Source organism: Acromyrmex echinatior, chromosome 9, assembly GCF_024713525.1.
Source record: "Acromyrmex echinatior isolate Ae372 chromosome 9, ASM2471352v2, whole genome shotgun sequence".
Lineage (NCBI taxonomy): Eukaryota > Metazoa > Arthropoda > Insecta > Hymenoptera > Formicidae > Acromyrmex > Acromyrmex echinatior.
The window spans coordinates 8,343,978-8,356,480 of NC_141860.1; the positions used below are offsets into that span (position 1 = coordinate 8,343,978).

Below are 12,503 nucleotides of genomic sequence, written 5' to 3' on the forward strand. Positions count from 1 at the left end.
TATAGTGTAAATTTTTAGTGTGAATGCTATAATTTGTATAATATGAAACTATACAAAATATCCATTGTGATCACAATTTCATTAATATTTTAGTACTATTTCTTGTAATGTGAATTATTAAGGCATCTCTCCGACATCAAGATCATTTTGAATGAATTTTCTCTTTTAATAAAAATAAAAAAAGGACATTTCAAATTGTATCGAAGGGCAGAAGTCACGCAAGTGCATATCCTTTGTTTTTGATGCTATAACTTCATTTCCGTATAAACTCTTACATGACACTTTGATCTTTGAGATAAATATCCTCTATACTTTTTCTTCGGCATAGAACTAATTAATACATCTTATATCAATTTAAAACAGTGTAATTGAATATTTTTTATCTTAATGCATTATATTTCATAAAATATTGTTAGGATATTATTAAAGTTCTATTGAATATTATTATAATAGATTCTACAATAAATTAATTGAACTTGTTGTTTATATTTGTATGATATATACAGTTTTACTCACACTATGTTTACGAACGTTTTAGATCCGATTTCGTCAATGTAAGATTAATCTCATTTTAACCTATTGCTCATCTTTTTCTAATACTTCAAATTAGAAAAAGATAAAGACTATATTCTATTATTAAATTATTATATTTATTTTATCACCGCGTGGAATATATGACAGTAAAGTAAGATACCGAAGTCTTCACTAACTGCAATTAAATTATCTCTTTTTACAATATTCATTTGTAATATGGTAGATATAAATTGTTTGGTAGATATAGATAGATTTGTATTGATTGTTTGTTTTATATTACCGTAGCAAAACATTCCATAGATGCATTAAATAGTCCACCGACATTCAGAGTAAACACCTTAGTTTCTCTTTGTAATAGAAACAGTATCATTCTTTGTATACGTAACGGAGCTCTATACCACTGAACGTTGTACCTGTGAAAATATATTATGTGTTGTACATAGATAACGAATCGCTAATTGACAAACTTTCTTTATCAGTTATTTTCAGTTTTGCTAATTTGTTTTGCTACTACATTACTTTTTACATCTGACGAAATAATTCTTAAAGGCATATAGTAAGAATACTTTTGTTACCAATTATAAATGACAAATTAACAACACCAATTATTGTAAAGTCGCTATCACAAATTATCCCTTTTACGAATGACAAATTGATGTTGCCATAGAATTCGAATTAATGTGAATCCGCGACAAATATAATGCTGTATCGATCACCTTGTCCCGAGTCGAAAGCATTTGCTTCAACAATTATTTATCACATGATAAAACTCACTGCATTTGGCTATCTCAGTTTTAGCAAAATCGTTCTTTCCGTGCAAACATTCATATACTCATCATGAAATATTTCTTACGCAGTAGAGAATACGTAATTATTGTGATCTATTATATTCTGTCCGATATGGTTAGATACAAACATATATATAATACTGACAACCACACATAACATCGGCAAACAAAAATCGTTGACAGTATTTTCAGATGAAACACTCTGAAATATCTAAGATAAATTTAAAGGAGATAAATCTTCTGTATATGTAGATACCTACACATTTTTTTTACTATTAGTCTAAGAATAATAATGAATTTAAATAGTATCGAAAAAATGCTTATACAATATTGTATATATTAAAAGAGTAAAGGAGTATATTTCTTTTAGTATAAAAATACAAAAAGTATAAAGAATATATATAATAGATCAGCTATAAGAAAGACCGGGTTTTGATGGCACAGGTTTCACAATTCCGGATTAGATTTTTAAACAATTAATTATGATTGAAATATAACATTATGATAGAGAGAATCTTTCTGTACATTTTCATACCAGTAATGATTTTATACTATTTATAGTTTCTTTGCAATAAATGAAATACATGCGCATTGTAGTTAACTTGTCCCGATATGTGGGATAAATTGGTACATGTCACAGTATAAATTGCTTTTATGATAAATTGTATATTAAATTAACAAAAACTAGTAAATAGAAAAGTAATAGAAATAAAACTTAAATAGTAGATATGTAAAAATTGTCTACTTCTTAGTAAAAATTGTATCTTTCAAAGTTATTTTGTAATGATCAAATAGCAAAATGTTGTTACAGAAAAATAAGTGTAAATTATTTTAATTCTATCTTAATATTATTTTAATAGAAATATTATAAATTAAATATAAAGCGGCAGAGTTAAATTGTAATTGAATATTCACACGTGCAACGAATCAACGTACCCCAGATCTATATGTCCTATAAAGTGATCAATATCAGACCACGTCTATCACGTCTTGTTAACGCCCTTAATGACTAATATTAACATATAAGATCATTCTGAATTAATGTTTAGCTGTTTCAGCATTTTCGTTCTTTATACTAGGTGTAGCAAAAAGAAATCCATTATTTTTCCAATAGATGGCTTTAGTAATCTGTATCACGCGTAGACGAGATACAGATCACTAAAGCCATCTATTGGAAAAATAATGGATTTCTTTTTACTACACCTAATATTTTGATAGACTCTATCAAAGAGCGCAGTATGTTCGTGCATTTATAGTAATTAATGTCAATGTAAAAACACGCGCCCTTTTCTCGCAGGGATAGCGTTTTCCAGTTTTAGTTTTAGGTGTTTAGTTTCTAGCATTCCGCCAGAGTTTATCTCGATCCTTCGATCGCCGCAACGATCGCGCGCTATACAGCATTAGCATTACTTCTTCGACTATATTACCATGTATCCTACATTGTCTGTATTAAAGAATTGTGTTTTTCGTTGCAAAGAGTGTGTGTTATCATTCACGAATATCATTTCGATATACATCCTCACGAACAAGGTTAACTTATTTTGTACTGTACCGCATGTGTAAACATTTAATTTAACTCTGATGCTTTGTATTAAATATATTTCTGTAGGTATTAAAACGGAGTAGAAGTAAAATAATTTACGCTTATTTTTCTGTTATATATTGCTACATGACCATTACAATAAATAACTTTGAAAGAAACAATTTTTACTAAAAAGTACATATCTATCATCTAATTTCTATTTTTATTTCTATTACTTTTTTGTTATTTCTATTTTTTTTTGTTTTGTTAGTTTTTTAATATAGAGTTTATTATAGAGGCAATTTATACTGTACCAATTTATAATGTACCAATTTTACCCCACATATCGAGGTAAGTTAACTATAAAAAAAATGCAGCAAGTCCGTATTTCATTATTACAAAGAAACTATACAGTGTATAGAACCATTACTGATATGAAAATGTATAGAAAGATTCTCTCTATCATATTGATATATTTCATAATAATTAATTGTTTAAAAAATCTAATGCCGATATTGTAATTGTGCCAGCGGGATTAGTCTCCCCTATTAGTAAATTTATATTATATATCTTTAACATTACTGAATTTTTTGTTACAATGTATGTTCACTATTTTTATTTTCACGATATATTACATCATTAGTTTTTATATTATTTATATAAAATATATACTTATATAATAATAATTATTATTGGGGATGTATAATTCCGACATTATTGGCATTATACTTACTGAACAGGATTGTTAATACACATTATATAATTTCGGAGTAACATTTGCATTTTCACATATTACAATACGAAAACTTACTTGAAATAGATTTAGGGTTAAGCAAGCCACGCCAAATATTATTAAACAAAACATCATTACTTCAAATATAGACAGCAAACGTTTGGACAATCTTCAAAAATAGAAGTATGTTATTTATGTAATAATAATAAACATACTACTTACATGTTGTAGACGTGAATACTAACTTCATAGCTTGCCGGTGAATATCGACGGCACAAATTATGCCTTCGTTCATCAAAATCTTATTTTTCGGTGTAATATTTTGTCGAATATTGATGTTTATTGCATGCTCAATACGATAGCTGTAAAAGTTTGTGTAATTATACAGCAATCTATTGAATGACACAATTTTTCAATTAAAAATACATAATTTCATAAACTTTTTAATACATTACATTATTTAAATATATAGTATGATGTTGTTAAAAGTTAAATTTTAATTATAGTTTAAATTATTATGTTATTCGTACACTTTATCCGTACCCAGCAATTTTGAACATTCCACAGATATATTGAAGATACGTAAGGAGCAATGTCCCTACTGCTAATATCGCAATTCCTCCGACGCATGTAATTGCGTAGAAGTGTAACAAAATTAAATAAAAATATTTTTCTTGATCGATAAAATACTCCACCATAATTGGTAGATGAGATATATTTTTTGGTAAAACAATGAACCTATTCGACAAATGCTGACCGATAGTATAAATAGATACAGCAATAACGGCAAATACTAAAAAAATATGAAAAAACGTTTTTATTAAAAATTCTGCAATATAAGCTCAAGATTTATATACTATTTAGCGCGCAACACACGTACGCGCGCACGTACGTACGCATCACGTACGCATTATAAATATATATATACAATATGTTATAAAGTTTCGTATTATTTTATTAATATATTTATAAAATTTAATTTAAAGTACTCTATTATTTATGCAATTTTTGCAATATACTATTGCACAAATTGCATACTAACATGATATTAATCATTGTAAAGATATATATTGTATATATGGCAAATACTTTAGAAGAATCCATTTAATATATCATACATTAAAATATGTAGAAATATTATTTAATATGATATTATTTAATATGATTTCATAATAATTATGAGCATAGATCTGAAAATATTGTTTTACGTGTAAGCATAATTGTGTTACGTCTTGCAGTGTAATTATATTCTCCTATGATAGCAACTTCGTTTTTATCTTTTACTTGATTACATACATGCTCAAGTTGCATTAATAAATCTTTTACCTGTTATTCCAATAATTTCATATATCTTTGTATATAATATTTAAATAATTTTTTACTATATAACAAAAATGCATTTGACACAGATGGTTATACTGTCAAATGGACATTCTGTGGGATAAAATCACTAGTTGTGGATCGTTCTTTAAAAAATTTCATATTTTTATCGATAACAATATCAAATAATTAATAAAATATTTAATAGTCTTTATGATTAATCATAAAGATTACATTATGAATAATTTTATTCTATTTAATTACATTTTATATATTTTAATTTGGATTAAATAATGTAATGACAATTATCCACAATTAGACTTTATGTACTAATTGCGGTTCAATTCATCAAATGTTTTATCCTTTTTGATGTTCCTAAATTCCATAAGAATAAGAAATATGATTTGCAATTATATTGTAATATACAGGATGTCGTCCTACGGAGGTGTGCGCGGTGCGGCTCTTGCCAGACAATCCCCGCTTCCCACGGCCAACTCGCCTAACGATCGATAGACATATAGACTTCGCAGTAGTAGGCCGAGCAGGCGCGCGTATTCGGCTATCTTTAAGGATTAATATCTCGTTAACTAATAGGAATACATGCAAAATGATACAGGACTTTTCGACTCAGTTTAATCCGTTCAACCTGCCTATGAAATATTTGGCAATTATTTTGGGACATCCTGTATATACGTATGACAAAATTATAGTTGATAATTCACATCTAGTTCTAGGATCTAATTGTGGATCGTGATGCAACTTTACCACATTCAAGTTTATTTAAAATAAATAACAGTAAATAATTAATGATAATTAAAAAAAAATAATGAAAATGAAACGTTTAGCAATAAAAAATAGTTAAATTATGAATAAATTATAGTAACATTTTTTGCATATAGACATGTATACTATTTTATATTCCATTTTGTTATTTAAAACAAATAAACCTTTTCGAGATGCCATAATTTGTAAGATTATATAAATTTCTAAACATTTTTATAATAAATTTACACTATAAAAGTATCATTATAACATAGTGATTAAATAACATCCGTGGACACATTTAATTTCATTTGCGCATAACGTTGATTCTTTCCATCAAATTTGATGCTATTTACTATCTGTTAAAAAAACTATAAGGCGATTCTTATGATATTACATTTTGAATTTTTAAAGATACATACGTTAATTAATTTCGCACATTTAATTAATTAACGACATCAATAAAATATCTAGTGCTGTTCTTAATAAATTAAATTAAATTGGCTTGAAAAAGATAAAATAAATGCTAAAGAATCTTGTAATGTACAATTTAATGGAAAATATTTGTAATTACTTAAATATAAAAAGTGAAGACGGAACTAGTGCCTAATCCACATCTAGTGCTTTTATCCTAAGTCGCTAACTTACAGCTTCGATGTTAAAACAGAATGAGTTGTAACTTATTATGCATACAACAAAGAAAGACGTGGAAGACAGGACCTTGCTGACGAGATTTGAAGTACATTTTGATGTCATTAACGTTGTCAACTACCAGTAGTAATTTTATTTTTAATTATACGCTTATAAACAATTATAAATTTATATAACACTTATATTACATAATAACGAAATAGACTACTTGATAATGAAGATTTGCAAAATAATAACTTATCACATAGTATTGTTATTATACTCTATTCTTACCTGAAATACAATACCCGCTGTCAGAATAGTAGAAATGAGAATAAACTGAAATCGTGTAAATTTAGATTGTTGATAGGGCCACAAACCGATAAGAAGCAACAGAATTCTATTGAAGCTAAAGTACTGAATCTGTAGATGAATCATTCTCTGTGATGTCCTGGATGCGACTGGTTACGAAATGAAGTTACGAAGTCGACGAGTACGATTATCCCTTCTCCTTTTCCATCGATTATCTAGATATTCTCTCTTATATAAATTTTTAGTGCGAATGCCATAATTTGTATAATACGAGACTATACAAAATATCCATTGTGAGATTACAAACCCATTTTTATTTTAGTAATGTTTTTTTTGCAATGAATACTATTAAGGCATCATTTATTAAGAAATTAAGAAAATTACGAAGAAATATCTTCTTTTAATAAAAAAAAGAGAAAAGATGTACATTTATCAAAGAAAGAAGTCACGCAAGCGCATATCTTTTTTTTTTGGTACATTAACTTCATTTTTCTATGAACTCTCACATAATATGACATTTGGTCTTTGAGATGAATCCTCTATATATCCTTTCTTCGGCATTAATCCTAATTAATATATCTCATATCAATTTAAAATATGGTAATTAAATCAATATAACATTTTCCAATGTAATATTTATATTTTGCAAAATATTGCTATAATATTAACATCTATTGAATATTATTATATAAATAAATATTTAATAGATTTTACAATAAATTAATTAAATCTGTTGTTTTTATTTTTACAATATGTACAGTTTTAATATATGTTTACAGACGTTTTAGTTTCGATTTCATCAATGTAAAATTAATTATAATCTAAGTTTAACTTAGTATTTATCTTTATCTAATACTTCAAATTAGAAAAAGATAAAGACTAAATTGAACCATGATTTAATTTTGTTGATGAATACTTTTGATTTCGCATTTTTAATAATAAAATAATTTAAGCAAAGATATATACATAAAAAGATAGATTTTTCATTTTTTTTTAAATGTGAGAAATGCTGTTTTATTTCTATCAAACATATACCTTCTTATGCTCATATTTGATTCGTATTTCTCTTCTCACTATGCAGATAATACGATAGTAAAATAGAATACTGAAGCTTTTACCAACTGCAAACATATTATTGTGTTTACTTTTAATATGTTACGGTATATTCAAGAAAAAAAACACTGTATGATCTTACCGTGACTCTAATGATGAATAAACAGCCACCGACATTCAAATTGAAATTTTTGACGCCTTTTATCAATAGGAAGAATATTATTCTCTGGATGTACAAGAATTTGCATACCATACAACTCTATACATAAATTATTAAGACAAAAATCGTTAATTTGAGAGAAAAGTAAGAAAATTTACAAATAATTTTCAATATTTTACATAATCATACAATACTAACGACATTAAATATTTGTTTTAGTTTGAAAATTTGTAAAGTGATGAAACTTCTTTTTATTGTCCTTTATGAGAGAAAATACTGTATTTGTTATGATCTGTCATATTTTGTCCAAGAGAATTGGACAGATATGAACAGATGTAGAATGAAAACAGTTGCAAATAGCACAGGCAATAAAACTTCTTTAGTGGCTTTTTCTATCAATATAAAAAATCTGAAAAGTCTGAAATACAAATCTCACGACTGTAGTTAATTTGTTACATTTAATTGTTAACTTCAATTTCTTTAAATATTTCATAACGTTTTTTTTACATAAATTTTAATGCAAATTTATTAATTGGCTATAATGCCCAGATGTGCAGTCCGCTATAATATTAGAATTGGATTCAAAAAATGTCTGAATGGTCTGTGTACTATTATTCTTTATAACATTATTTATACGGAATCGATTTGTCGCATAAAATAATACAGCGGATGAATCTATTTCATGAAATTAAGCTATTGAAAAGCTTCAGAAAAATTAGGCGCATTCTCCCTTTTTTCACTTTTGTAACTTCCTTCTATGCACACTCATAAGTCACATTTGATCTTCGGAATAGCTTTTAATTTTAACTTTTTGATATCAGATCTGCCTGGTAAAGTTTATAATTTCAGAATAATTGCATTAAATTAATGACATACTGTTAAATATCAATTAGCAATCAGCGTGATTAATGTTTTTAATAGTTTGATATATTAACTACATAGTTAGAAATATTGTTTATTAGTGACTATATGCTAATCTTTTTACATTTTTTATGTTATTGACTGACGAAAATTTCAAATATCTAAATATTTTAATTATTATATTATTTAGGAGAAAAATGTTCAACGTGCCGACAGTAAATTTCAGGTAAAAAATTACTTAAAAGCAATATCTATAATAACTGAAATTATGTGATTTTTTAAGTATAAACATAGAATACTTAATTTGAATACATTACGACGATTTAATGTATTAACATATCTGGACAATTTTAATTTATTATATTTTTCTTAACTAAATCTTATTTATAGCTAAGCTATGCTCAAAAAATAATATAAAATAATCTAAAATAAAACCATTTTTTTTAAATATGAGTACTCTCATTTTTTTTATTAGATATGTTTTTATCATTCTATTATTAACTTCATATTTATTTTCACAACGTAGAATAGATATAGACAGTAAAATAAGATAGTCTTTACTAACTGCAATTAAAATATTTCTTTTTACATATTTATTTGTAATATGATTATAAGTTATATACTATAGATTATTGTTGATATTATATTACCGCAGCGAAACTTTCCATAGATGCATTAAATACTCTACCTAAATTTAGAGTAAACGCTTAGTTTCTCTTTGTAATAGAAACAGTATCATTCTTTGTATACGTGACGGAGCTCTATACCACTGAACATTGTACTTGTGAAAATATATTATGTGTTGTTGTACATAGATAACGAATCGCTAATTGACAAAAAAAAAACGAAAGACATTTATTAAAGGAAGTCACGCAAGCATGTATCCTGTATTTTTTGGTGCCATTGACTTTATTTTCATATGATCTCTCATATGATATATTTGATCTTTGAGATGAATATCCTCTATATTCTTTTTTCTGCATTGATGATAATTAATACATCTCATGTCAATTTAAAACATGGTAATTATACTAATATTTTCCGATATAATATTTTGGAAAATATTATTATAATCTTATTAAACTAAATATTAAGTATTATTATAATACATTAATATTAAATATTATTATAATAGTGATTGTACAATAACATAAATCTATTGTTTATGTTTCAGTTACTCATAATATGTTTACAGACATTTTAAACCTGGTTCCACCAATATAAGATTAATTTTATAATATAATCTCGATTTAACTTACTGTTTACCTTTTTCTCTAATACTTCATACTGGGAAAAGATAAAGAGTGAATTGAATCGATATATAATCTTATATTGGTGAATATTTTTGATTGCATATTTTTTTTATTTGTAAATATATTAATAATAAAATTTTAAGTATATATATATATGTGTGTAGTAAAAAATTGAATTTTCTTTCTTTTAAATGTGAGAAATGCTATTTTATCTTCTTCGACTATATATTTTCTTATGTTCTTATTTTATTCATATTTATCTTATCACTGTGTGGATAACATGATGGTAAAATAAGATATTGAAGTTTTTACCAATTGCAACTATATTATTGCATTTATTTTTATTTTAGTACAGTATATTCAAGAAAACACTACACGATATTACCGTAGCAAAGCACTCTAATGATTAATAAATGGTCCTGATAACCAAATGTGAGGTGGGAAGAAAAAAATGGAAGAGAAAAAATTAAGAAGGGGATAATGCTTGTAAGATAGGAAAGTAGAAATTAGGCAAGGATTCTGTCATTTTGCTTATTTAAATCATTTAATTCTTCTTAATGTGTACCATTTCCGAAATCAATCTTTTATTACATGACGGCTCATTGTCAAGAATTTTAATTTCATTCCATTTAAAATTATAATCGAGAGTCAACCTATGGTTCGAAATTATTGAGATGAACCTTTTTTTTTTATTAATGTCGCTTACGTATTCGAATGTTTTAGTTTTTAATTGACATTTCATTGGCTTACACATATCACATTACAATTATGGCATGATATCTTATAAACCACTTCTTGTTGCGACATAAGACCCAATAAATCTTTCCCTCTAATGACATTTTTTTAACGTATTGGATAAATGCATTTTTTTATGTAAGCCCGAAGCAATCGGCAAGACTGACTCGAAGATGATTTTTATATGCAATGAAATGTCGTTCATTATTTAATTGTTTTAAATGTTGTTGATTATGATTGACAGATTTGTTCTGGTGAAATTTAACCCTCGTATTAATAGTCGAACAGATGAACTTTAATGGATACCCCTTATTTAAAAAATAATTAATAAAATGTGCACCGATTCTGTAATATTTTTTTGGTGATGCATCGAATGAAATAATAACATTATTCTATCAATCATACCAAATGTCACACTTCTCTTGTGACACATCAAAAATTGGATGGGAGTTGAAATTCAGAAATCTTTCTGAGAAGATTGGTTTTTTGTAGCAGTCGAAAACAATATTACTATTCTTTACATTGATGTCTACATCCAGATAACTTAGTCTATCACCATCACTCACTTCAATTCTGAACTGTAGTCGGTCATGAATTGAATACGTTTAAAATATTATCTAAATATTCCTCAGAAACAAGGTAACAGCCGAATTGCAATCTCCTCCAAGTCTTTCAAAATAATATTGGCTATATTCGGTGACAATGGTGCCTCCATAGGCGTACCAAAAATCTGTTTGTAAAATTTTTTATTGAAAGTGAAGAACGTTGAATTTAAAATTTAAAAAATGATATTAGTTTTAGATTAGGTTCGAAATAAATTCCTTTCAACTTATTAACTAATTGGAATTTTTTACGTGGCTGTGTACTTTAGGTATGCTGTTGTTAATGTTGTTATGTAAATAAGTAGATAGTGTAACGGATTATTGATTGAAGAAATTAGAAACTTATTCTTAAGTGTTAATTTTGTAAATTTTTGATGCACCATGTATATCAGAAAGTTGATTCCATCTGTTGTTAGTAAATGGTCTCTTGTAAATGGGTTGCTTTATAAATTTATTGTTTTCCCATTTTACCAGAAGACAACTAATTTCGCAATGAGTTTTGATAGAATCCTTGTCAACCTTTTAGTAGGTATTGTTATCGGATAATAATAATTCCATTCATTTTTTTTCTTTAATAGTTTTCTACGTCAATATAATCTGAAAAATCTAAAAAAATACGAATCTCGTGACTGTAATTAATTTGTTGCACTTTAATTATTAAAGTTAATTTTTTCGATTAAATATTTTCTAATGTCTTTCTTTTACATAATTTTCTAATTGACAAGAATATCCAGATGTACAGTTCGCTATGAAATCGGAATTGGAATTAGCAAATTTCTGAATGATGTACGTACGTATCATTACTCTTTATAATATGATTTTTACGCGATTGATTTATCACACGGAGATGTATCTTTGTCATGAAATTAAACTATAGAAAAAATCTTAGAAAGGTTACACAAGCGTTTTCTTCTTTTTAATTTCAAAACTTTGTTCTAATTCTCTCATAAATCACATTTAGTTTTCGAGGGATTATCTCTTAGTTTGAATTCTTTTGATGTCGGATCTGTCTAATAAAGCTTATAATTACAAAATAATCAAATTTACGACAGGTATATACTTATAAATATCACTCTTCAATCAGCGTGATTAATATTATTAACAACTTGATGTATTAAACTGTCTAATTAAAAATATTGTTTACTATACGCTTGCCTTTTTACATTCCTTATTAATTAACGGAGGTTCCAAATATCTAAATATTTTAATTATTATATTGTTTAGGGAAAATGTTCAAC

General features: G+C 26.3%; 2 protein-coding genes across 6 annotated transcripts in view; one reads left to right on the top strand and one right to left on the bottom strand.

The window, feature by feature from the left end:
• Positions 1 to 256: 256 nt before the first annotated feature.
• Positions 257 to 6,826, bottom strand: LOC105149092 (odorant receptor 43a-like). Of its 4 annotated transcripts, XM_087409931.1 has the most exons (9): positions 6,584 to 6,825; positions 6,308 to 6,427; positions 4,786 to 4,903; positions 4,121 to 4,370; positions 3,823 to 3,939; positions 3,656 to 3,746; positions 1,388 to 1,533; positions 815 to 947; positions 471 to 709 (listed from the first exon to the last, which is right to left on the bottom strand). In XM_087409931.1, exons 1-9 carry the CDS (start codon positions 6,725 to 6,727, stop codon positions 659 to 661), a joined length of 1,170 nt encoding a protein of 389 aa, XP_087266057.1. In that variant the 5' UTR covers positions 6,728 to 6,825; the 3' UTR covers positions 471 to 658. The 4 variants fall into 4 exon arrangements, 2 of the variants coding, with proteins under 2 accessions (XP_087266057.1, XP_087266058.1); XR_015546261.1 differs by lacking the exon at positions 471 to 709 and having other exon boundaries at positions 846 to 947; positions 1,309 to 1,533; positions 6,584 to 6,826; XM_087409932.1 differs by lacking the exons at positions 4,121 to 4,370; positions 4,786 to 4,903; positions 6,308 to 6,427 and having other exon boundaries at positions 6,584 to 6,725.
• Positions 6,827 to 11,976: 5,150 nt separating this feature from the next.
• LOC105149095 (non-structural maintenance of chromosomes element 3 homolog) overlaps positions 11,977 to 12,503 on the top strand; it is a 28,919-nt gene continuing 28,392 nt past the window's right edge. The window contains exon 1 of one of the 2 annotated variants that reach the window (XM_087410046.1): positions 11,977 to 12,051. The gene's annotated coding sequence lies outside the window, so the exon portion shown is untranslated. Of the gene's footprint in view, positions 12,056 to 12,503 lie in introns of both variants that reach the window. The other variant, XM_087410047.1, reaches the window with a different exon arrangement.

Coding starts and splice junctions, on each gene's coding strand:
- LOC105149092 (XM_087409931.1), bottom strand. CDS start 6,727: ATGATTCATCTACAGATTCAGTACTTTAGCTTCAATAGAATTCTGTTG. Junction 6,428..6,583: donor CAGCGGGTATTGTATTTCAG/GTAAGAATAGAG, acceptor TACTACTGGTAG/TTGACAACGTTAATGACATC. Junction 710..814: donor CTATGGAATGTTTTGCTACG/GTAATATAAAAC, acceptor ATTTAATTGCAG/TTAGTGAAGACTTCGGTATC.